The sequence below is a fragment of the Streptopelia decaocto genome (assembly GCF_964273445.1).
Source record: "Streptopelia decaocto genome assembly, chromosome: 6".
NCBI lineage: Eukaryota > Metazoa > Chordata > Aves > Columbiformes > Columbidae > Streptopelia > Streptopelia decaocto.
In genome coordinates, this window is record NC_138660.1 from 53,323,367 (window position 1) to 53,349,208 (window position 25,842).

General features: G+C 44.3%; 1 protein-coding gene across 9 annotated transcripts in view; it reads left to right on the plus strand.

Annotated features, from left to right (window-relative positions):
• Nucleotides 1-403: 403 nt before the first annotated feature.
• Nucleotides 404-25,842, plus strand: part of BIN1 (bridging integrator 1) — a 99,056-nt gene continuing 73,617 nt past the window's right edge. For all 9 annotated transcript variants that reach the window (XM_082055363.1, XM_082055366.1, XM_082055368.1 and 6 more), the window contains exon 1: nt 404-552. In XM_082055363.1, coding sequence (XP_081911489.1) covers nt 469-552 — 84 coding nt within the window. In that variant the 5' untranslated portion in view covers nt 404-468. The remainder of the gene's footprint in view (nt 553-25,842) is intronic.

Sequence of the window (25,842 nt, forward strand, 5' to 3'; positions counted from 1 at the left end):
AGCCATTAGCCGGCATCTCTAAGTAATATTCCTCAGCTGTTTTTAAGTATTAGTGGCTTGTGGGAGGCACATCTCCTCTTCACCAGGAGGCCACTCGGCATCTCTCCCTCCATCCCAAATCCTTCCTTGCGATGCTTCCCAGCTCTTTCCACCCTACCTGTCTCCTCTGGGCCAAGCTGCGGTTGACCCAGAGGAGGCAGGCAGGGTGGGGAAAATCTAGCAAACACCTGCCCCCACTTCTCCCTCCCGCCTTCCAGCAGCAGCACAGAGGGGATGCCCAGCCGTGCCGCTGCTGCCACCTCCCGGAGCGAGGCGCGGTCCCTTTAAGGCGGCGCGGAGCGCACTGTCCCTTTAAAAGGCGGCGGGCGGGAGGCGGCGGTGACCGGGGCCGTCGCCTGCCCGCCGGGTTTTCCCCCCCTTTCCTGCCGGCCCGTCGTTCGCAGCCGCCCGTTAAAAAGAGAAGGCAAGATGGCCGAGCTGGGCAGCAAGGGGGTCACCGCCGGGAAGATCGCCAGCAACGTGCAAAAGAAGCTGACCCGGGCGCAGGAGAAGGTAGGGGAGAGTGTGTGGGGGGTGCGCGGCCGCCCCCTCCCCGGGATGCGGCGATGCGGGTACCGGGGATGACACCCTACCCCAAAGCTGGGATGCCTCCGAGGAGCCGGCAGCTGCCTTCTCTGCCTGCGGATTTAGGGCCCTTTTGCATCCCGAGAACGCACAGTTCCGCAGCTGTGAGCCGTGCGGGTTTGCCCTCCGTCTGCACGCTCAGGATAACCAGAAACATGGCATCGGCTTCGGCGGGGAGAGGCGGGGAGGACGGAGTGCCGCACGTTTGTTTTAAACATGTAGATGCTTATTGTTTCAGCAGGAGGAGACCTTCTTTCTATGGTATTTAGATCGTGCTTCATGCGGCAGTTTCAAGAGCAGTACTGTATTTTGCAATAGCGCTAAACACGCAGCCTCAAAGGCGGTGAGGAAAAGGAGATAACGCTTCCTTACGTTCTAACAGCACAGCATGATATTTGCTACTTGGTTTACTGACCTTGAGCTCCAGATTTTGGAATGGTGGTAAGGGAAAAAAAACATACTGGCTTTGAAGACTGTGCCTATGTCTGGTGAGGGAGAGGTGTTTTTTGAATCCCGGGAGCCCTTTCGCTCTTCTCCACCCACGCCTGTGCCAGTGAAAGGTGCCAGGAATATGCAATGGATACTTGTCATGTTCATCTCTCTGGCACGCTGCATCTGATGCCAGCTGCCTGCTCTGCGTAGGGATTATTGGACGCTTTATGCAGGGACATTGATCAGCTGCTTTTATCTCGGGCATGCTCATCTTGGTTTTCAATGATTTGCTGTGAGATGACATTGACTGAATAAGGACTCGTGCATCTTCGAGGGAGGGAGGGTGAACAGATCTGCCCACTGCTGCTCTGGTTCCCTGGGAGTTATCTTTAGCAGCTAGATTTAATCTAGGAGGTTTGGGATTGGCTGCAGCGCTGGCCTGAGCCTTGTACCAATTGCTGACGCTGTTACAAAATGCTGCTGGGTCAGAATGGCAACCCAAACCTGTTGGGCTCAGTTTTGCACCTGCAGCTTCCAGAGGTTTAAGCTCAATTACGGAGACTAGAAGTGTACTTTGAACTCACCTGGCAGCTTGGGAGAAAACCCAAGTGAGTAGCACACCCAGTGTGGAACTGGCTGCAGCAGCAGGGACCTGGCTTTGCTCCCTACCTGAGGGCGACTGTGGCCACATCTGTGTTTTTGCCCTTTCCTGTGGTTGCAGGAGGGGACGGGACAGGGAATCTGTCTGCTGGTATCTGGTCCACTCTGAACTTATCATAGATGCTAAAGTCATTCTGAATTAGCCACCAGATGGCAACCATATTTTTAGTTAATATTAAGGTAGTTGATAACGGCCGAGTTCCTGGCCTGCTGATGAAGTTATTGTATTTATTGCTGCAGCTTGGAGCCAAGTGTGGCCTGCCAGGTCCTTCCCCGGTTTCTTATCTGAACACACAGGTTCTTTTCCTAGGGAGAGAGTTTTCCACAAATTCCTCTCAACTGGAGATCCAGTTCACTTCCTTGCTTATTACCTGATGGTGATTTGGGATATAGGAATAACAACAACAACAATAGTTGATAGTTTAGCTGTGCATTGCAGGTAATTTGCACCGAGATCAGTTGTTTGTCCCTTTACACAGGGAAAAAGCACAGCTCCTTTTCCCTCTAATGAGAAAAGGAAAACAAAACCCAAAGCACGCACTTAAAAAGTTAACACAAGTTCTAGGCTGTTTGGCTGTTATTTTCCTAATGCAAATGAAAAAACTTTGCTTTCTGGGGTCACAAAATATAAAAAAATGGCATTGCTTGCTTCATCCCTTACTGGCCCCTTCATACTGGTACAGCTTCATCTCTAACAATTCCTCTTTCATGGGGTGTTAGGTGTTTTACCTTGTCTCCAAGGGACAGACTTTCACTGAGGCAGGCATGTGAATGTGAACTTTAAGCTCCTGAGGAAGGATACAGCTGAATATGCAAGGGAAGATAAAGGCACGAGTGGTTATGGCATTATACTGGTGTTAGCCTTGTGGTATTGTGTTTTAAACTGCGATGCACGATGCTATGTTTAGCAGGAAGGGTAAACCATGTATTTGGAGATACAGGCCAGGTGTTTAAAAAAAGTTTTTTAAAAAAAAGGTAAGCAGAAGTGGGCAGTGGTAGATCTGGGCACGCAACAGAGCAAGAACTTAAAAATGTATCAGATTTTTGTGAAGAAATGCTGAATGGAGTTGAACTTTCCTTTTAGAGGCAAGGATAACTTGAGGCTTAAACAAGCTGACAGTGTTCCTCTTATGTATCCTCATTTGATTTGAATGTAGGATAAAAATTCTTTCCTTCAGAGTGATATCTCCCTCCCAACTTGAGCCCTGAGGCTTTGACTTCAGCGATTTCCTTCATGGTGAATTTAAGCCTTGTGTTAAGCGAAGAATGATGTCTTGTTGTGCAATGCAGAATTTGCAGTGAAACACTGTACACATCCTTTTTTCCCTCTGAGACGGCTATTATGTAAAGTATGTAAGATATTCCTTCAGAAATACTGTTTGTTTTGAGCCTTTCAGTAAAACTATTGGCTATTTTTGGAAGAACATTTCTCAGTTCCGCAGGAAATATGGGGCAGAATGGTTGACTATGCTGTCTGCAAATGGGCTGTGCACCCTTTTAACCTCTTTCTCTATTCAAAGGTAGCCTCAAGTACAGCACTTGGCAATAATTTGCCAATTGTCCAGGGAAATGTATCAAATAAGCTGATGCCTCCATCCATAGGAACCCACCAAGCAGAAAGAACCCTTTCAACTGTTGCTAGCTCATGTATCATACTTAGAACTAACAGGTAGGAGATTTAGGCTGAAAGTTGCACTTTGTTCATTCTGTAGTTAGCTGAAAGATTTTCAGATTGAGACATTGAGCTCTGAACCTTTCATAATTCTAAACTTCTTAAAATAGAGTAAAATTGTAATGCCTTCAATGTCATGGTGTCTTGGAGAGAGCCTAGTGTTTGCAAGGTCTTTTAAACTTTGCCAGTAAGGATTTGAAGTTTTATCTTTGTCTGTGATTCATCATCTTGATTAAAAATTTTGTTTCTGCTATGTGATAAATTTTTAACTTATACTTTCGAAATTTTTAAGTCTCCCCAATTTCCTGAGTTCTCAAGGGTGTCCTGTTTCTGGACAAACACTTCTTGCTTTGAACAAATTAAACCAGTGTCTCAGTGACGTGATGGGTGTGAGGGTAACTCCTCTGTGAGGTTCCTGGAGGGGGTTGAGTTCGGGGAGCACATGGGTTGGGGTTTTGTTGGTTGGGTTGCTGTGAGGGTCCTCATCGCAAGATCAAGCTCTTTTCTCTCCTCCCGCAGGTGAGACAGAGATTCAGAGTGAAAAGTGGGTATTGGTTTTGCAGGCCTTGACTGATGATGTAATTTGCATCCAGATTAACAGGCACATCTGGGGACATAAATTATAAAGTTGACAATGGATAGAAAAGTTTTTCTTGCAAGCTTATTTGTGTGTAGAGGAGTAGAAAGCGATGAACTTATTTTTCCCTTTCTAAACTTATACTGAATGTGGGAAGTTCCTATCCTGTCGGAGTGGTGCTTTCTGTTCATTACAAAGCTAGGCAAAATGACAAGTCTGCGTCTGTGCCATGAATAGGCTGTCATATTTTTTCATGTGTTTACTCTGATGTACCAACGAACGAAGGCATCCCCATTTTTTCCTCTCAGTCCCTAACCAAAGGGGAAAGCTTTTTCCCAGAAACTGACAAAGTTTAGTTTGGACGTCCAAACACTAAGGGGTGTCATTTAGGTTGTTGGCTTTGCCACTGACTTGCCATGTTGCCATGAGATGTCACTTTTGCTTTCTGTTCTTGGCTTACCTCATCTGTCCCACCGACGTTCACCCATGTCCTTCTTGGTAAGCTTTCCCTGATAAGCTTTTGTCAGAGCAAAGTTCTGCTCCCCTCTGGCTGCACACTACAAGGACGCTGGGCTGTATTCCTGGTCTTGCAGGGCTAGTCTGACCATAGGTGTTGGTAGCCAGGCTTGCTGATACTTATTCTCTGCCCGCTACAGTGCAAAGAAAGATTTATATGCCAGTAAACCAGAGTCTTCACTAAAGAATTCGCAGCCTAGCAAGGAGAGATAACCAAGGACACGGGCCCTGAAAAGAAAAGTAGAGGACTGCTTTTGTCAGGCCACTGTAGCCTCGTGTGCCAATGCTTTTTCCAGTTAATCTGTGTCATGTAACAATTGTAGTAGCACAGGCTGTGTCCAGAAAGGATCTTTTCCTTTCCCGGAACCTTAGGCTTTGTTTCTTTCCCCATGTTATCCCTTGTTGGACATGAGGAGATTGTGATTTGGGTGGAACAGGTTTTACGGAAGGTGTGGCTTGCATTTTGAGTTTGCCATGATAAAACTTTTTCCCCTGATAAAACATGCTCCAAGAGGTGGAGCATGGCAGGTGAGAACACCTAGAATGAAATCTCAGCCCTGTTGAAGCAGGTGGGAGTCTATACCAATAAGTAGTACCCAAGAACTTTAAACCAATTTTAAATGCAGCTGTCTTCAGAGTTCACCTGTTGGATGCTGCTTGATCTGTAGAATGTCTATGGATGAGGATGGAGGCTTTATGTAAAAAACGGTAGATGCAGAAATCTCTCTTATTGAGAGGGAAGTACCACATCTACCTACTTGAGAGGATGGAATTTCCTTATTGGTTTTCCTTCAGGATCCTTCTGTCTCTTCAAAGCTTCCGTGGTTTTTGTTTGACTTTGCCACAAAACCATCCCACCATAAGCAATCTGCCTTGTTGTGCTAGTGAATTACAAAAAGCCTGAACAGCTACAAGAGTTCTTCTCTTGCTGGTCTGGCATGGAACTTTATGGTGGCTTTTTTTTTTTTTTCTTTTTTTTCCTGGAAAACTCCCCAGAAGATGAGGAAAGGGCTTCTTACTTTCTATCTGTTAGCTTGCTTTCTTAAGAATGCAGAGCTTAGGCCATGGGTAAAGTCTCAAAGGTACTCTGAGCCTAAAGGTTGCTGGAAATCAGGTATTGGATAGAGGAGGGAGGCTGAATTAATGCCCCTAACATACAGATGATTCCAGTATGAGCTCAGAGTGTATTACTGGGTATTGGATAAACTGCATGGGGCAGGGAGGAGGTGAAATAGGAAACCAGGCTCCACATGTTTCCTTGCCCATGGAATGGTTTGACTGGCAGGGCTCTTACAGTGCCTTGCTGAATGTGCCCCTCTGTCTGGGTGTTGACAAGAGATTTCTTTGAAGAATCAGAATCTCATGGTGCTTGCATTTTCTGACTGGAAAAGGCCTAGACCTGTTCTTGGTGACTTTATCTTCCCTGTAAGTTTGTGTCTTACCACCAGTCCCCTTCGATGCAGTTCTTGAGAGACCAGATTCATACCGTAGGATCTGTGAGATACCTTTTCAGTGAAGACCTTTGAGTCTCTAGGCAGGATAGAATTGGTGTTACAGAACTCACCTGTCAGGGGTCTGCCATCAAACCTATCTGTCCTCTCCATCTTGCATGCTGGTTGTTAAGTGGGGTTTTGTGTTTGCAAATGTTCTTTGCAACATTACAAATGCTCTTGGCATGTGACCAGCAAATGACGTGGCTCACCCAGCCATACAGGAAAGCTGGGTGCAGCCTGAGGTGTTCAGCACCTAGCCAGGCTGGGGTCTTTGGGAATAATGCAAGTTTTCTTTTGTTCCTGACTCTTTGGACAGAGAGATGAGACATTGTTGCTTGAGACCAAAAGCATAAAGCTCTGGTTCTAGAAAGTTTTGGAGTGACAGGAGAGTAGCTTAGTTTGACAGGTATTAGAGTGGCTATTTTTTCCTGCTGTTGTGATGGTGACCAGACACCTGAGCTGTCTGCTGTATGAGCTCTGCAGCTTCCCGAGGATCATCTTACAGTCCTGGTTTTCTACCTGTAGACGCAAGGGTCAGACTTTCTTCCCAGAAGTGCTGTACTGGCAACTTGACATTATCATGAATATAGGCTGGATTTGCCTGAGCAGAACAGACTCATAGGCCTGTCTTCTTCAGCTGCCCACAGCTCAGTGTGCTGGGCTCTCTGAGTAGGCTGACAAAGCCAGGGTGTGCAGACCAGCTGCTCCGTCTGTGGGATAAGGCTGGATTAATAGTGGCCAGGAGACCCTGCATTTTACGCCTCAGAATAGTGAGATGGGAACAAATATTAAAATATGAATAAAGCTTCCTCTGAGAGCTGCTGGCATGTGGAATAGTGCATCAAGGTCCCTTGTGACTTCAGACTGTGTTTTTTAGCCTTCTCTTGAGGGACTGTATATTTGCTTTTCTCCAACACCTGCAATATTTAATGCATGAATGCCAGCAAACCTGTACCATTCATACTGCTGAGCTAAAAGGGGGCATCTCTCGCAGGAAGGTGTTGAAAGAAGGGAGAAAGTCATTTACCTTGTCTTGCCAGTTAAAATCCATTTTCAATATGGTATTAGTTGACTATTTAATACTGTCAGAACAGGAGTGAGGAACCTCTGCAGAATCTCCTGAACCGTTGGCAGCAGTGCAAGGCATGAACAAATCTTGGCAGGTGGTTTTTCAGCAGGTGCACACGAGTGACTGATGGATCTCAGACAGTTCAGGTTTCCCTTGGAGCATCTCCTGGCTTTGGTAGCCTCTGAAGCTGCCTGATTGTCACGAAGCTGGCAAGTGCTGCAAGTACTGCTGTCCCTCGTTCCTAGAAAAAATGATAATACAGTTATTAATATTAGCAGAAAATAGGATTAATGAATCTTTTGTTGTGTTTTAGGTTACATTTCTATTATGCCAACTTGCTTACATAGTTTTGTTTCTTAGCTGCTACTCAGAAAGCACCTCTCTTCAGATCTGTAGTTCTGTGGTTGGAAGGAACAGTCCTGGTAAATGAGAATAGAAACTGTCCAACCTGGGTACATTGTACAGTTTAATTATTCCCCCCCTTTTTATTTTTTAAAGTTTCTCCTTGATTATGGTGGGAGCTTGCATTCGGGAAGAGTTTGGACACTATTTATATTTGAGGAAGACGTGGAAGCTCATGCTTGGGGCATTACACAGGCCTAGGCAGAGGTCTCACAGAATCACTGTGAAGCAGCTTTATGAAATGGGAAATAGGTAATGTGTTTGCTCAGAGCTCTGCAAGTACACATGTATAACACAGATTTGTCTACTATTTATGCTGTTCTGAAGTAAACTTTGCTCAGAGCTGTAGCTGGAAGGTTGAAGTTTTTGAAAGCCAGCATTTCTGGAGGGTACAGTTAGGAGAATCATAGAAGTTGGACAGTGTCACTTTTATTTTTGTCTCTTTCTTTAGAAGAAAGGAGAAGTCTGGGTGGCAGTTCATTCTTAATATAGGCTGCCAGGCAGGATGGAGAGTGCAAACTTTACCAATAAGGAGGAAAGCAGTATGTAACAGCAACTAATCCCTCTCTGAAAACCATGGTTCAAGTTTAATCTTTTAATGATACACAGATATTGAAATCTGAAGTACTGGCCTCTCTGCAAGGATTTAACATACAGATTCAGAAAGCTGGTAACCTGTTCTGTAATGATTTATTTTTTGGTAATTCTTCATTGATCATCTTTGGTTTGTGTATTTTAGGTAGATTTAGAACTTTTTGTAAAACAAAAAACTTGGTTCTTTTCAACGTTATCTTTTCAGGAGGGAGATTAGGGGTTGATGTAGCTGAAGTACAGACATTTTTCACTGGGCAATTGCTGACACTCTGCTTTGAAACTGTTAGACAGAACTGCAGTGCTTGTTTGGCAGCAGGGACGGAAAGGGAACTTCAATGGTACAGTAACCACAGTGTTTGAAAACACAGCTAAAAGTGTTAATGCTGTGTGGTGTGTTTGGTTGTGTGTTGGGTTTTTTTTTTTTTTGTTTTTGTTTTTTTTGTTTTTGGGTTTGTTGTGGTTTTTTTTTGTTGTTGTTGTTGTTTTTTTTTTTTTTTACTTCATGTTACTTGGCTTGATTGCACATTTTATCAGGCCAGAAGCAATAATGCATGATTTAACCAACTCAGAGCTGAATTTGAACGTAGTTGCAGAACGAATAAACAATTATCTCCCATTGGATTTATTTGGAAAGTTGCTAGTAACAGATGTGAACAAATACTGAATAAGGTATAAAGACTGACATTTGAAAAAAAAATGTAGATCTCCATGTCTTTTTCCTTAACAGAAATGCTGGTCCTGTCCCTCTCTAGTACCAACCATTGTAGGTAATGTTACCCAGTCCTGTAAGTTGTAGTAAGTCTTTTGATCATAGCAGCTCCAGGATTCTGAGTGTGGAAGGACCAACCTTATTTCTATTCCTATTTCCTCAACCATTGTGGGGGAAAAAGAGGAAAAAAAAAATCAGGGGAAAAATTAGTATATTTTAAAAACACAAGGAATTCCTTTCCTGGAATTGATATGTTCAGCTCATTAATTTTGAATTTTCAGGCAGTTGAGAGGTGTCTTGGGGAGATACTTTCTTCTGCCCTCCGTCTGTGGCTGGAACATGACCCCTCTGGTCCAAATGTTGATTCTGACACAAGAGACCAAAAAGAGGATTGAGTTATTGTGGCAGGGGGAGGCATGTTTCAAAGGTTGCTTTGAAAATATATTTTGTAAAACTTCTGGTGAGAGGGATGGCAGGTTCTATGAGCGGAACAGCGCTCAGGAAAAGCATTCATTCAGATGGAGAAATATGCTTGGGTTCTGCATTAAAACACTCCTTAAGGTCGAGGTTCCTCAGTGGAGGAGTGAAATGACTATTCTTCTGTGTATTGAACTGATTTCTACAGTAGGAGGATACTAGGGATTTCTCCATTTTCTGTCTGTTCAGACTAAGTCACTGTGAAAGGCCAAGCCTAGCTGTGTGTTAATAAACTTGAGCCATTGAAAGAATGTAGCCACTCTGATCATGTTTCCCTCATCATGCATACAGACAGTATGATTATTTGTTAGTGTCTGCAGTGTGTTTGTATTATATATTGCCAAAAAAAGGCCATTCCTTGTCTTGAAACAATTCCAACATAAATATTGGACAGTCTCAGATGATTAAGATTCTGGTTTGTTTCAGTAAAATTCTGTATTCCAGAAGACTTAAAAGGGTTTTCAGATATTTTTGCAGAGGTTTAGTAAGAATGGTTTTGTAGACAAGGGTACAATGCTATTTTCTATTTTTGAACAGCAAATTTTTAATGAAAATACATAAGGTGAAGAAATTGAAAAAGAGATTGGTTTCTTTGGAGAGGAAGAGCAGCTTCCTCTATGTGCAGGGCTGGGAGGGGAGCGTTTAGAGACTGACTGGTGTGGTGGAGGAAGTCCAGGGCTAACTTATCAGTCAATGGTAGAACCCTGTAATGATACGTTTCATCCAACTGCTCATGGACTGGGACTTGTCTGTGAATGGGTGTCGGAATCAGTGATTAGACCAGAACTTTTTGCCGAGCTGGAGGCGTCTATTCTCCCTATTCCCTGACCCTTGGTGAACATAATTACTTACGGGAGGAAGTTTGTGTTACTGGGGATGGATGTCCTTATGCCCTCAGGACGAGTCTGTGGGTACAGTACTTGAAAAGAGCTGTATTGCTGTGCTGGATGAAGGTGATCGACTGAGAGCAAGGGTGGTTTTAACTGGAATATCTTCTAAGCTGCCAGTCCCAAGTCTCTAGTTGAGGCCTTAATTTTTGAGGAGGCTCTTTGGGGAGCACATTATGGTGCTTTTCCTCTCCAAAGGCAATGTGGCCCAGATTCTCACCAGGTACTTTGGCAAAGAAGCCGTAGGGCTTACACCCATTCACAGCAGGAGAACTTGGCCTATCAAGCCCAGTTCTCAAATTTTCTGTTACTTATCCTGCAGCTCTTCTGAAGTAGAAGCAGTCCTCTTGGGTAGAAAGGAAGAAGAGCTGTTCAAAAGCCACTTGAGAAGAACCAACAAGAGCTGTGTTGCACCATATGTTCCCACTTCGATGGGACAAGCCACTCCTTGTAACCCAACCTGGCTGTGGAGGGCACCGTTCCTAATCTTTCCCCCATGTTTGATCCTTTGCAGCTATTGCCCTCTGGCTCGGTGCATCCCAACAGCTGATTCAAATGTCCGTGTCTTTTTCCTTTGCCCCGTCGTGAATATTACGTGTTCCAGATCTGTCCTGCATTTAAGAAACTCCCATCCTGTTCAGCAAGGTGGTCGCGAACATGTACAGGAGCTTTCCTGGCCTCTTAAGGGCTCAGTGTCCAGCCTGTCCCTTCTGGAAGTCCCTCTATCACATCGTTCTGCCTTGTAAGAGCGCCTCTGCCTCACTCCCTCCTAGCACACACCTGCTCCTTTATCTCTTTCTCCAGCTCAGGCATGGCCCCAGATGCCTTTTTTTGTTCTGTCCTGATTTGGTTGCTTCATTTTGCATTAGGGCCTGTGTAAAAATAAAAATACTTATTGGAAATGTATCAGCATTTAAAATGAGTGTTGCAGAGACGGAGGACTTGAGAAGGGGGATTTGTGCAAACAGCACTATTTATACTATCTATTCCTCTTACTAGTATTACCATTGGCTATAGATAGGGTTTAATTAAGCTATGTTAGATGCCTGCCCACGTAACAGACATTGATGTTGCTGAAGTCCTTTTGCCTGGAATGTCACATTGATGCCAGCTGAATTAGGTGATGCCATTTGGCCTTATTAACTACAGAACTACGATGTAGTTACTATCCAGTTGTGCCTGTGTTTTTTTGGATCTGCGTGAGGCTGGGCCAGACAGAAAGTAGAGTGGAAATTTACCTGCTTTCTTGCAGACTGTTTGGCATTTCCTGCTTCTTTATTTTCAGGGTATTGATAGATACATATTCTCCCCAGTCTCTGGTTTGCTGAAAAGCAAGAACTCTGGCGAATTCAGTGTTTTAACCTTTCTGCTTTGAATAAGAGCAAACCAAGTGGAAAAAAATGCCCAGAAAGTTGTGAATTAGGCATACAACCACATATGGCTTGGTTGCACAAGCACATCTAACAGCTGTGTGTTCAGTTGTCTGTCTCTTGGGCAGTTATGTGGTGGAGTGGTAGACATGGGCAGCTTGTGCACCCCTGACTCAACAAACCAAGGATGAATGGTCAAGATGACCCCAATAGAGTTTGTGTCTTCTGGTGAAGCTGTGAATTTTCAGCACCTCTGGTATCAGGTGATACCACCTGCTTAAGGTGTCAGAGTTTAAGCAATAGAAGTCTGAAAACTCTAGTTTAAGCTCTTAAGATTCTTAATCTCCCCCACTTCTCAAGGTAGGTGCCTGCTGCTGGGTCTGGGTTTGGTCTGGTGGAAGAAGTCACCACTTCTGAATGGTCATTGTGCTGCCCTGTTTCCTGCTCTGTGCGCTGCTGCTGGAGCACTTGGTGCGAGTCTCCATCCGCTTGCCTGTAGATAAAATCCTGTCTTTGTCAGACCAACAGTTTGACCCAACCCAGCTACTCCCACTGGGGCAGCAGTTTCACATCACTCTTAAACCACATCTACCACTGAGATGTCTCATCTGCGGCTGCTTCTTTGCTCCTTCTTTCTGATGCCACTACCCCATTAGCATCACTCTGATTGTGCTGTTTTGCCTGTTTCTGTTTCAAGCCTCTCCTCACAAATAGGTGCATTTGATAGTAAGTTCTGCGCAACAAGTGCAGGGACAGGAGAAAGACCAGCAATCCAGGGTGATCAAGAGAGGATCTACCCTGAGGTACAGATAAAGTGGAATTAAGCCCAAGTTCTACCCAGTGCAAGTGTGGCTGAATTAGCAGGACCATGGGGCAGTGGGGTGGTGCCTGAGCTGGGGCACTGGCCTCTTCCCCAGCTCAGCTTGACTAGGCTTAGAGCTAGCACCTGACTTAAATTTACATTCTGTTTCCTTTATATTCTGCCTGTCTGAAACCCCTGACTGAAGGGCACAAAATATGAGGACAAAAAGTGAGTGTTAAGTCTAAATGACATTTTCCAGGGTTTGTTTTCTCAGAAGTTTGTGTGGTGAAAAAGCAGGACATTTCCATGTTCTTCTTCAAGATAAATAGGAGACTGAAGACTAAACGGTAGGAGAGGGAGATATCTGTGCTTTCTTTTTAACTGCTGAAATCTATTAAGCAAAGGAAAAGATAAATAAATAAAAAGCAATATGTTTTCCTAATAAACTTTCCTAAAGCAAGGCAAGCTCATGCATTTATATAAGGGGGGAAAACAAGCCCACTTAACAACATAGTGAGTTAGACTTAGAAGGAAGATGATGTATCAGTCAAATGTCTGGAGGTGGGTGAGGGGGTGGGAACATGGATATATCTAAGGAAATAATTCTTGTTTCAGTTTCATATTGTTGGTTACAGCCAAGAACTGACCCTTGAATTTATGCTAGGGTACACAAGAGGCCCCAGCCAGTTCACTAGCTCAAGACTTGTCCCTCTTTCAAGTACCCTCTGTGGAAAGGAGATGGTTGGTTTGAGCCCGTGGTTACTTATATAAGAGAACCTTTCTGCCTATCTAGTTTGCCATGTGCAAAGTAGTGAGAGACAATGCTTGCAAAACATCCGGAGAACCAAGGTTTTATTTGTGTGTTTTTGTAAACATGCTGTAAAATTACCTTGAGGAAAATAGCCCTTGCATCCTGGAGATATACTGGATTTTCCTAAACTGATAGCTGTTTTCTTGTCAAAAGCAGTTCCTCTGAAGGCTGATATTATACATACAGAAGGTGCATTTATTTTCTCTTGCAACAAGAAATGCAGATTTTTAAGACAGATCTCTCTTTCCAAACATTTCAGTTTAGATCAAACAACTGATATTCACCTATTTCCATAGCTGGCTTTTTGTTGCTGTGGCATTGGGCCAGTCTCCTGCTTGTACCGGCCTTTTTGTTGTTGTGAGAGGAGTTTCAAAGAGGTTTGTGCTGTATCTTGGTCATTTCTGAAACTCACTGGAGGGATTTTTATGTGTATTTAAGTAACCACATCCTTAATTTTAGTGCTATGTCTTGACACGTAAGGTTCTCCCATCACTACCATTTAATTTTGTTTCATTTTATTTTTAATGTAAGTGGCAGCAAAAATCAGTTGTTCCTATCAAATGAAAAGCTTTGTCTTTACCCTTGATTGTCAGACTCCTGGATGAATTAGTGGTATATCTCAGAGCTCAGGCTTGCAGGCATGGGTGAAGAAGCTCCCCTCATTCCCAGCCCATTCATGTGCATGGTAAGCTGGCTGTGACTTACTGCACATAAATGGGAAAGAGGAGTGAGGCTACGACTGTACCGATTAATGAAATCTTAACTGATTCTCTTTCTGAGACAAAAGAGAAAGCAAAATGATGTTGCAGTTCCTTGCCATCTTAATTTAATTGTATTTGATGGATGCTAACAGCAGCTTTCCTTTTCTGCTGGTTCACGTTGCACTACTGTGCTTTCTTCTGCAATGGGTGCCAAAGCCTGTTTTTCAGCTCCTGCTCAAAGGTGAGTGCTGCCAGGGAGTGGTTGATGTTCAGAAAATCAGTCTGTTGTGATGGTGAAGAGTCTGAGTGGCTTCCCCTTCAGTATCCCAATGTATCGACTTTGACAACTGCAGTATAGTATGAATGCCAATTACCTGAACAGCTTATCAGGGAATGAAGGGAAAATGATGCTGCTAGCACTTCTCAAGATTATTTTTTTCTACACAGGGATAAATGATTCATCCAAAGTCACTCTTAAATTGGTGAGAAGATGCCCAGGTTGGTTGGGGGAGGGAATGCTTCAGCTCAGGACTGCAGTAAGTTGCTATCCAGCCAGCTGTCCCTCAGTATGCCAGGAAGCTCTTTCAGCAAAAGTGCCCTTTCTGCAGCGTTGGTGTCCTTTTCTAGGGAGCTGACTCCAAATGGACTATGTGGAGGCTCCAGAGCATAGTATTCCCAATTACTTTACCTGCAGGGTCACCGTGCCCTCTAACGCAGCTTGCAACCAGAGTGGCTTTGCCCTGTCATAGTTATGTGCTTAAAGAGCATTACTCTGATTATCCAGGAGGGCGGATTAATGGGAGTTGATGGATAATTGGAACAAGGGAGAGGTGCTCAGAAGGTGAATTTGAGTTGACAGACTTGTTATGCAGAACAGTGCAGTCTGCTTGTGGAGAAAGTCAACCAAAGAAACAGGTCTGAGGGAACTGTCCTGCCTTGAAGAGCTTGAAGGGAAGGATGGCAAGGTGCTTGCGTGGGAATTTGAGTTGTTAAAATTGTCACTAGTGAGTTGTGGCTGTCTTTGAGGAACTCAGTAAAGTCTTCTGGAATAAAATGTGGAAAAAATAAATTGGAATTGTGGCAGCTAAGTTGGAATTGTTCTAAAGCCTCTGTGTTTTCAATCTCCAGCCCTCTGCCATGGTGTAAGGGGAGCAGAGCCCTACCCTGCGGGACGCTGGGGTCACAAATGGGAGACAGTGAGATGTCGCACAGCAGTCTGATATACTAGCCACAAGTGAGCAGGGTTGGTGGGGAGTTGCCCCTCTATGTGGTGAACAGAGGCCTTATGGTAGAAGGGAATGCAGGAATGACCTGGCCATCAGAAACCTTTTGATGTCCAGTGGCTGAGAAGAGCAGTGTATTGGGAGATGTACGAGCTGTTTAATGAGGAAGGGAATGGAAATGGTCTCCAGGTCACCAGAGAACATCTGGTAGTGTAGAAGGAACAAATATGTTTCAGAGAACTGAACAGGAACAGGATTCAGCTGCACTCTGGGCAATGAAGAACGGGGTAGAGTCTGAGGGTGGAGGTGGAAGTGAGGGGCTTCCAGAGGAGGAAACAAGACTGTCTGCAAGGAAGGTGACACTAGTGCCAGTTCTTCCCTAAAAACATGCTCCTCTAGGGACAGGAAAGAAAGGGATTACCAAAGAAATAGCTAGAGAGTGATGTTCTGCCGTGCCTTCCTGGAACATGTGTTTGCAGGGACCAGGTTCTGCCCTTGGACAGTCTTAACACCGTTGCTGACCTTGGCAGGGGGTGGCATGTGCAGTGGTGACTGTCTGTCCTTAGAGCCCTGGAGACACAGATCTGTGTGCCCCTCGTCCAACAAAGTAACAGTAACACAAGTTGATTTCCTGGGTGAGATTAAGTTCACCATCATGAATGGGGCTGTGAATGAAAACCAGGATGGGACAGTGGAGTGGCAGGCCTAGGAAATAAAGACCTTGAGAGCCTGCGGTAGCTTCTTGCCAACCTCCTCTGATAGGCAGCGGGAGGCAGGGGGACAGCTGCCACTGTGGTGGGGACGCACTCTGCAGCACATTCTTCAGGCTTGGGGATGGCACAGGTCCGAAGCGAGTCATGCTGTAGATGTGGAAGGGTATGAAAAGCATTGATGGATATTCTTAGCCAAATGAGTAGGGGCAAGGGTTGAAGGTGCCAGAAAAAAAAAAAAAAAGCAGCTATTCTTGCATTTTCAGCCTCGTGATGCTGAGGAATTAGGTGTCCTCTTCTAGGGATGACTAATTCCTTGTTTCATGGAGTGGAGAAGAGCAAGGAAAGTACTTTTTTTCCTCATCAGATGAAACAAGTACCTGTGTTTGGAGGTGAATTTGTCATGCTCAGAATCTGCTGCCTTCGGAGCTTCCTTTTGTGTTCCCGCTTGAGTTGTTAGTGGATCTGTGGCACTAAGACGTATCTTTTTAACGTAAACCTCATCTCCCTCGCACATTGTAAAATCAAAGACTTGACTAATACCTCTTTCTATTAAAAAGAAAATGTTAGAGGTGAGGTGTGGGGGAAACACTGTTCAGGCAAAGTGTATCATTCAATTGTTCTGGTTTGTTATTGTAGGGTTGCTTATGAGAGCTGGGCTGTGAGTGAGTATTTATCTAAGCCCTTCCTGTTTCTTCTTCCCCCTCCAAGATAAGATCTTGTCTCTGGTGAAGCAGCTGGGAAAGATGTGGGAAGGGGAAACCTGGGCTCTAAAAAATGTGTGGACTCTTGGGCCGTTCTTAAGCACTCACTGGTAAAGTCTCTGGATGATGAAGATTAAAAAATGGAAAAGGGTGTTTGTGGTGAGAGAACAAATTCTTCCTTCATTTCTTTCCCCCGCTGTGACCTTCATTAATTATCTGACTGTAGTAAACTTCTGAAGATATTTTTAATCATAGAATATTGTTCTCAGTGGTAATGGTAGCTCTTCTATTAACCTCATGTGGAAGTATCAACCTGGGTAGATTTTTAGTGTGTTATCCTGCAGCTGTGGCCAGGATAAGCAGTGCTGTTAACAAGTGGCTGGAAACATGGAGAAGATGTATGAAAACAGAATCTGTTTTCATGGTGGCAGGCTGAGATAAAAATTCATGTTTAATGCTTTCTGCTGCCTCTGCTGTCTGGCTCTACTGCTTCCTTACTAAAATCCCTTGATCTGCTTTCTGTTTGTTGCTGTCATTCTCTCTGGTGTTTCTTCTAGCTGTCAATCAGGGATGGCTTGGATTGATTTTGCCATTTGTGTAAAGAAAAAAAAAGGTGCAAGTCGGGATATCCTCTGCTGGAGTCAGCTGGGGCTGCTCTGGGAGAGTCTGCAGGGGGAGGAGAGGAGGTGATGCGAGATCAGTCAGTTCCCTGTGCTTTGCTTTGTCGGTGGGGCGTGCTGGAATGATGCAGCTCATTTATTTGGGCTTCAGAAATAGTTATAGCTAGTAACATGTGGATTGCAAAAAAAAAAAAAAAGGCTTAGAGAAACTGTTGTGTAGTTACCTGTGTTAGTATATCTTGGGACTAATATCTATGCATCCTATATGCTTCAATCCCGCCTCTCACAAGCCGTAACTCTGCCTCTGTCAGAGAATTACTGTGTGGGAATGTTCTTTTGAACCCTTTAGACTGGGTTTCACTGTGCAATTTGTGTCCTTGCTTTTTGGAAGGAAAAGACCCCCTGTAGCTGAGATTCAGCCTGTGCAAAGCTGACTCAAGGTTGCAAATATAAGCAGTTTTTTATCCTGCCTTCACCATGACCCCTGGAAGACTGAAAAAGAGCCAGAAACCAAATCAATGTCTTTGTCTCCTCTGGCAATACCTGGGCTTGCCTGTGTGTCAGAAATCTTATCTTGCAGTGTGTACTGATAACACAATAGTCTCTGCAATGGTAAGGAACAATGTTCAGGAGTTGTGAACTTATGTACTTGATTTTTATCATGTGAAAATACTAGCCCCACTACGATAGAAAAGGTATTAATATGGAAAGGCATCATGATTTGTACAAAACCAAACAGAGCATCTATGACAAAGGCAGTTTTTCAGTGCGGCTTTTCCTGGTTTTGAAGGGAACTATGGCAGTTTCTCCATTCCTTCTGTAATAAAGGTTAATGATTAGTATTGAGGTACATGTAATTTAGGGTTGCTTTCTAGCGCTCTTCCAGAGTCTTTGTATGGCAATGAGAAAGTTACTTGTTCTCTAGAGGTCCTATTGTGCCATCTGCAAATGATAACAAGGAAGTGATTCTGTGTTGAGATGAAAAAAAAAAAATCCTTGAGTACATGCAGATGTGCAACAAACCATTGCACATTGCCTGCTCTCCTCCTGACACTGCTCTTAAAATGTGGCTAATGCTGCCCTGCTCTCTGTCGCAGAGCTTTATTATGCTTGTGTTATCTGTGGTGGTGAAGATGCTCGCAGACTGCCTGCTTTCAGCAAGCATCCTTGGCTTATTTATGTCTCTGCTCTGGAGTTTGAGATGAGAAAGAAAGTGTGCTGTGCTGGCAGTGCCCTGGGCAGTACGAGTGCTTTTGTGTGATGCATTTGCTTCTTTTGATACAGAAGAAAGTTCTGTGTTTGTTTTGGAAGATGTCTGAGCATTTCACATGAAGATGCATGTGGAAAAATAGCTGCAACTTGTGCTTCACAAGATATTCATGATCAGCTCTGATTCTGCATACATTTCTCTCCTTTCTTCTGCTGAGTGAAGCACCTTACTTCTTGGTAGCATCAGCTGCACATCACTAAATTTTCCCCTTCCAATCACCTCTTCCTTTCAATCCCCACACAGTAATCTTCAGCCATCACCGTACTTGGCAGGAAACCAAGTGCTTCAAGGCCCAGATGCCCTCGTCAGCCAGCTACCGAGAGAAGGGCTTTCCCCAGCGAGATCCGGGGGAAGCCCTAGGAGCTTGATCCCCCTGTGCTCCCAGCTCCTTTTTGTTGTAGGAAAAGTGCCCCTACTATGACTATATTTTCTTGCTTTTGGAAAAACTTAAGCTATCACATCCAACAACTCTTTGGATTTTTCTGTCCTCTAATTCTAGACTATCCAAAACACAGGCAACCCTTTCTCTTTCAAGCTAAGATTTCTTTCTCAGGATCCATGGTGTTCTGAATTTTGCCTTCCTGTAAGTTTTCCCACTTTCCTGGGAGCATTTGATGCCTTTTGGTAGGAAATCCAATGAGTTTTGTCTCCCCCAGAGTTGGATGTTTTTTCTGTGGAGCAGTTAAATGGAAGCTGGCCACACAGAAGTGCTTTGGAGTTTTGCCATTACAAACTTATCTTCGCAATTTGCATCCTACTGTATGTGGCTTAGAACAGGAGATTCCCACTTTATTTATTTTTTTAGCATTTGAATCTCAGTGCAACCCTGAAGTATTGCAGGAAGTGTGTGAAAACTGAGGTTTGGAAGTAACTCTTGGTGAGTGAAGCCAAAGTTTTCAGTAAATAAACTAGTTTGTAAAAAACTTTGAATTTAAATGAGTTTGAGCCTGAAAATGTGGCTGACTTGTCTCTATCTCTCTTGTATAATTAAGAGATTTTTTTCTAAAAACATTGAAATGCCAAGACCAGAATTCACCAGCTTATCTTGAAATAGAAAACATCTTGGCTGTGATTCTCCTTCTTTAAAAGTAGCAGTGAATTTGTTAGTTCTGTCAAAATATAAGTGTGGCAAATCTAAACCTTGATGTTTTCTTGGGAGTTCATGGATAGAAACAAGACACTGTCTCTTCAAGCTGCCCAGCCCCTGAATCTAATCCTTCAGACAAAGGTCTACCCTCACAGTCAGTGTGACTTAATGAAAACAATGGCTCCGCACTTTGTAAGAGGACATAAGTAGGCACTGCTGCTGAGAAAATAATTTCCACCCTTTGTGAGCCAAGCTGGGACATCAGAAACCATTGGTTACTTTTAACATGGATCTGCATTGCTGGTTTTGGTTGACATTAGTTTCTCAATCCTTTTTAGCACATGGCCACCCAAATGCTTGGGTTGGCACAAAGGGGACACAGCGATGCAGAATCAGGAGAGAGAGTGGGGAATTAGACTTTTCAGTGTCCTTGTTGGGAAAACTTTAAGTATTCACAAACCTATGGTGTCTCCAAAGACTGTGATGTGCTTTGGAGAATTCTTAAGTCCAAGGCAAATTTTCTTTTCATCCCCCCAGCAGGATGGTTCTGTTCTAGAAATGAGGTGGAGCAGATGCTCTATATGTGCTGGAGAATATACTTCAAAGGAAGGTCGAACTGCTTCTTGCAGGAGATGAATTAGAGCAGAGCTTTCACCCTGGAAACTGCGACTGTCAGATCTCTCACCTGGAAGTGATTAGGTGTCAGTACTTTTGAATGCTTTGTATATATAAGCTGTCTACAGATGATGGCTTCCACATTACCTTGCTGGTGCTCAAAGGTTTTTAGGATGGTACCCTTCTTAAGAGTGCAGGTCCCTTTGACAGGGAGCCCCCCTCATACAAGTCTGAGGTGCACAGAAGGTAGGAACAACCCAGACCATTCTTTCCTGCCCCATCCTGTTTTGCCAGTGCTGCTGGAAACGATCCCTGTTGATTCTGGCGCTCATTCTGTGCTGGAAGCCACGGGGGACAAAGGCTCCTTTTGTTGGGAGCTGCAGCCGTGCACATGGACGTGCTTCCCGGCACTTGCCTCTTCCCAGAGTATCACGCAGGGATTTTGCTGCCTCCTGGGATGCGTGTTGCTCAGCGTGGTGTTGAATCACTGACCAGGGACTGTTTCACGTTGTCACGTTCTGGGATATGTAGGAGAGAAAAAGCATGAGTCAAGTGGTCGTTGAGGTTTGCACAAGAGGAAGCTAAATATTGGGTGAACGTGACACTTTATTGCCAAGTGCAGATAGCAAACACTGAATCAACAGGGACAAATAGACTTTGTTCCCTCTTCTCTATGTCTTCACTCTTAAAGATATTTTGTGCAGCTAAATCTCAGTTGTGTGTGGTTTTTTTTTTTTTTTTTTTCCTCTAAAACCTGTCTTTGTTCAGGCAGTACCACCATTTGATACTTCGGAAGCTGTGCAGGCTGCACAGCACTGATACTGAAGTGCAGCAGTTGCTGGGGAGAGGAGTTGGAGGAGCAGGTTGGGATGGGAGGCGTGAGCTGGGAAACTCCCAGCTGGTACCAGAAGTTCTCCTCCCTCCTCAGGTTTCTGTTCCCTTTGGTGGGAGGCCCTCCAGTTCCTGTCCTTGCTTGGCTGTGGTCACAGAACTGTTTGAGGAAGAAGCGAAACCTGTGGCAGGATTGTACCCAGCAGGAGGATTTTATTCTGTCCATGACTGGTGGGGAATGGAGGTAGCAGACTATGTCTCTTGCCAATAAGATCTCAAAAGACTATGTTCAATCTTCAAAACACTGTCTCCCGTGCCCAGCAGGTGCTGCAGCATTATCCAGTGTGGTGATGAATTGGGCAGCTGCTGCAGCAACTGTTGATGGCAGCCTCAATGCCTACACCGCTTTCTGGCAGGTGATAGTAGGAGTATTTAGGTGATGGCGCTTGAAGGCACAGAGTGGTGTGCACGTCGTGTTCATTTTCCTGAAGTATTAGTGTGAATAGCAGCAGTTGTGGAACACTTGCTGGTTGCTGTCATGATTAATTTTTACTAAAATCATGCCGAGCCAAAATTAGCATGTAGAAGCTGCCCAGGAGGCTGATGTGACTGTACTGGAAGGACATCTGTGTGGGTGAGCATGCGTCACGCTGGTGCCTTCCGTACTGAGGAGGGAGATAGGTCTTCACCTGCTTGCAGCAGTTTGCTGCAGTCACAACACGTGTGTTACTGAACGTGGAGGTCAGTGGCTGGGTTAGGAGCCTTACTGGATGCAGAACATGGATGTGCCATGTTTGAACAGCTGTATTGGCATACCTGGCATGGTTCTGTGTTTGGGGATCAAGAAAGGGATGTTGCTCAATTCCCCTGACTCTTGCCTGGGAATTAGAGAAAACAGAGAAACTTTCGTAAGGTTTTTGGAAAGAAAACTACTTGTCACTATGGTTCTTTTACCCCAGTCACTCCAGGTTTAAGTCTTGATTCATAATGGGAGTAGCTTATCTTGTGTTAGTCTAATGAGGTGCTTGTTCTTTTGTCAGACACACCGGGTACTGGCTGATGTTGGAGGGGTTAGACCTGACAGACTGAGCTGTGTCTAAGGTGAAGTCTTTTCTTCCATCCCCTTAGCTGAGTGGTCTGCAAATGTGTCAGTGGCATTAAAGGAGGCTTCCTTCAAACCATGATGAGGACTATACCTCATGAGTACAGTCTCATCCGTGCTCTAGCTGAACTAGAGAATGGCTTAAAACCTTTTATTGAATCATGGGGCCTTAACTTTATCTTCCAGGGGTTTGGCCTTGTCTGTAAATGCCAAACAAATAGCTTGCTTTTCATAGTTCTTCATGGTCCTTGAAGTCTGCAGACTGCATGCTGAAAATCACAGTGTTGTCTCCTGCTTATTGCCAGATCTGTAAATTCAACCCAGTGTCTTCTGGCCTTGCTGTGTGGTTTAGCTCCCTGTGCTATTTTTGCTTTAAGGTTCTAAGCAAATAGTAATACATAGGCAGGCACCTATAGGCCCTCCACATGTGCTTGAGTTGTCTTCAGCCTGCAAAGATTTTTCAGCTTCCCTTTTTTGAAAGGGAATTTAATTTAAAAGCTTAAGTCTGTGCATATGGCTCTGATTCTGTCTCCACTTGAGTTCTCTTCCCTCCCTACTCCAAGCCTGCACCTTGAGATCAGCTCTTGGTGCACAAAACTGTTCTTCCGATTCATGCAGGTTGGCTGGTAGATACGAGCTTTTCCTTCCCTTCACCCTGCTCCTCTCCCACCTCCCTTTGTTACAGGTGACCTGTCACCTTGAGATTAGGACTCAGTGGAAGCGGTACCTTACCCCTCTTTGGTTAGTGTTACAAGCGATTCTTAAACGTTATCAAGCTGGGGACAGCAGTGGGAGGTTTGTGCTTTGTTGGAGGTACTTTCTTGGAGGTACTTGCTTTGTTAAAACCTGATGACTCCATGCAGGCCATGTTGAACCACGAAAAGCACAGTATGGTGATGAGAGCTTGTCACTGTGCCCATCCAAACACGAGTGAAGCTAAATTGCCTGCTCAGACCTGGCTGCCAGAGTGGTGAGGTGGCTTTGCACCAAACACCCCGTTGTTGATCCTCTTGTGTCCTCTGAGAAGGATGCTTTTTGGCAATGCATGGTAGAGGTTGCTTGGTGGATGCCTATGCCTTCCAGGTTGTCTGGGTTCATCTCGCCTCCTGACTGATAATTGCTTTCAGAGGCAATCAGAGAAGCAGTAATTAACTTCTACAGGAACTCCCATGTGTCAACTGTGGCAACTTTCTTTTGCTTCCTACAGTGCCAGATTATCTAATGCTGTTTCTGCCTTATTTCATGTGCTTGACCACTGCCCCCCTGTTCCCCATCAGCACAGATCTGGACTCTGCTCTGTGGGGTTCATTCTCTGGGAATTTAGTTTTTTAAATAGGTGAGCAAAACCTTAAATCACTCTAGTAATTTAAATCTTTGTTCTTTTCTTTTGCTGGTTCTACTTCTTCCCTGACTTCAGGCAACAAGAACAGGAACAGAATGGGGAACAACCAGGATAAGGGTGACTATCAAAAGTCAGTCTCAGATTAACAATGGAGCAAATCAACTGCAAGGAGCTGGGCAAGTGGAAAAGGCCTCTGCTGTATTTCATATGTGGGACAAGGGAGGACAAACTGACTTGCATGTAGTTATCTGGAATAACAAATGCTTGAAGTGTTGACTTCATAGTAAGGATTTAAACATGGTACTCCTGAAGCAGAAGCTTTCCAAAAAGCTGTTCAGGAGACTGATTATTAACCAAAGTTGTACGTGACTGTCTGGAGACAGTTAATGTTTAAATGAGGCAGGTTTTAAAATAGATAACTTCCCCTGTTAGTTGTAACAAAACGTTTATTTCATCCTGTTGGATAGCGGCACAAAAGCTTGTCTATTCCTTTCTTGCTGTTTGGATTTCACGTTAAACTTTGTGCCGATGATCGTGCAGCAGAGTGAGTTGAGTGGAGTGCTGGCATTTTAAGAGCTCTGCTGGTGAATCTACCTCAAGGTCACAGCTTGGTGCTTTTGTCACTGTGGTGGTGAACTGTTTTGTGGTACGGAAGATGAGCTGATATCAGAGCACAGCCTGACTGGTTAGTGGACGTGGTTGTAATGTATCAAATATGAGACAAAGTATACTGCACTAAGTTTGCTCTTATTCAAATGCACACAGTCAGGTCTTTGAGTTCTCCCTGCAGTGCCATCATGTCTTGCACAGCCAGCACTGAACCTTCCTCTTAGGGCATATGAGCTGCAAGACTCCATGAGTGGCTGGGACATGAGTGTCTGTATCGCTACAAAGTGAGCCCAGGACTAGAGACGTATTAGCAGGTTCTTTAGTCTGACTTCTTAGATTGTGTACTTGAATCCTTCTTGGTCATCCAGTGTAGTGCTAGGTGTCTATTGCACATTAGTTTCAACATGTTGAATATGAAATGAAATGTAAAAAGCTGTGAATGCTCTTAGGTATGGGGAGGGCTTCTTTGGTTTGAGCACTGTTTGTGTGCTTGAGAGTTTTGGATGATGTTTTATGGCTGGCAGCTCCTGTGGTCTGCGTCCTAGGCAGGAACATGCTTGTACACCAGCTCTCAGGTAGTCCAACAAGTTGGTTCATCTGCAGTGGGACAGCTTTATTGCAGCTGTTGAGCCAGATGAAAATGTACAGTGACCTCTTTGGCATGAAGGTCTGTAATCATGAAAACATCCTTTTCCCCTGTAATGCAGAGCAAAGAGGGTTTACAGCCTATATAGCAGGGGTGTCAAACTCATTTTCACTGGGGGCCACGTCAGCCTCGCAGTTGCCTTCAAAGGGCCAAATGTAATTTTAGGACTGTATAAACGTTTGACACTCTTGCTATGTAACATCAAACAGTTCGATAGAAGCACTCAGGTCCACCTTGCATCTCTTTATTTGCCCTAGTATACACAAGCCCAATTAAAACGTATGTGACTTAAGCTATGTAAGGTGGAATTTCAAGGCATTAGTTCTTGCTACTGCAAAGGGAATCTAGAAGAAGTTTGTCAAATACTGAAGTCTGGGCATCAAAGACAGATTTAGTCACCGGAGATATTATTCTGGTGGTGCTTTCACAGCCCATGTTGGTCATAGAGTAATAATCAGTTGGTGCTGATTTAACTAAGGGTGGGCAACAGTGAATGGGCATGACACCTATTGAACAGCAGTGATGTGGTTAAAGAGCATTGCTCTAAAACAGAGATGAGCTTGAGTTTTACCTGGACTTACTCTTGGTTGCCATTTTCAAAGAAGCTCTTGGGCAAGAGGAGATAGAAGCAACTAGCTGCAGTTCTGGCCTTTTCCCGAGTGCCGCCAGCTATAGAAACAAGCGTGCTTTGACCACAGAAGGTCAGCAAGGCCTTTAGGCTCCGGACAGACGTCTGATTTTATTGTTAGCCTGTATAACAAGATTAGCACCAAATGACTCACAGAACAAGTCAGGTGGTCTTTAATCTTCTGTAACTGGGTTGGAATGAAGGTATTTTCATTATCGTGATGGAATATGGCGGAAAACATTGACAAAATCAGGTCTTCAGTGACAAGCGTTAATTATTTATGGACTCTCAACTTTAATCAAAACTAAACATTGAAAGGGTGTGGTTGTGGTTTGTTGTTTGTTTTTTATTTTGTGTTTGTTTTGTTTTTAAAACAAACCTTCCCCCCAAGAAGATGAACATTCCCCCCAAAAAACAGGAAAAAGATTTTGGTATTGAAGCTTTTGGTGAGAGAAAAAGCAATGCTTTCTTCTGAGCTCCGTGGTGAACCCGGAGACAGTCCTGAACTTCTCAAATGGACATGACAGCTGAAGCTCTACGTGATACCAAATTTTGTTCAGGGGGCAAGTTCCTTTCTGACTCCTGCTCTGCCCTCACTCACGTACTTGCATCTTGCAAGCTGATAACAATTGCTGCAGCATGAGGACTTAGTGTTCATG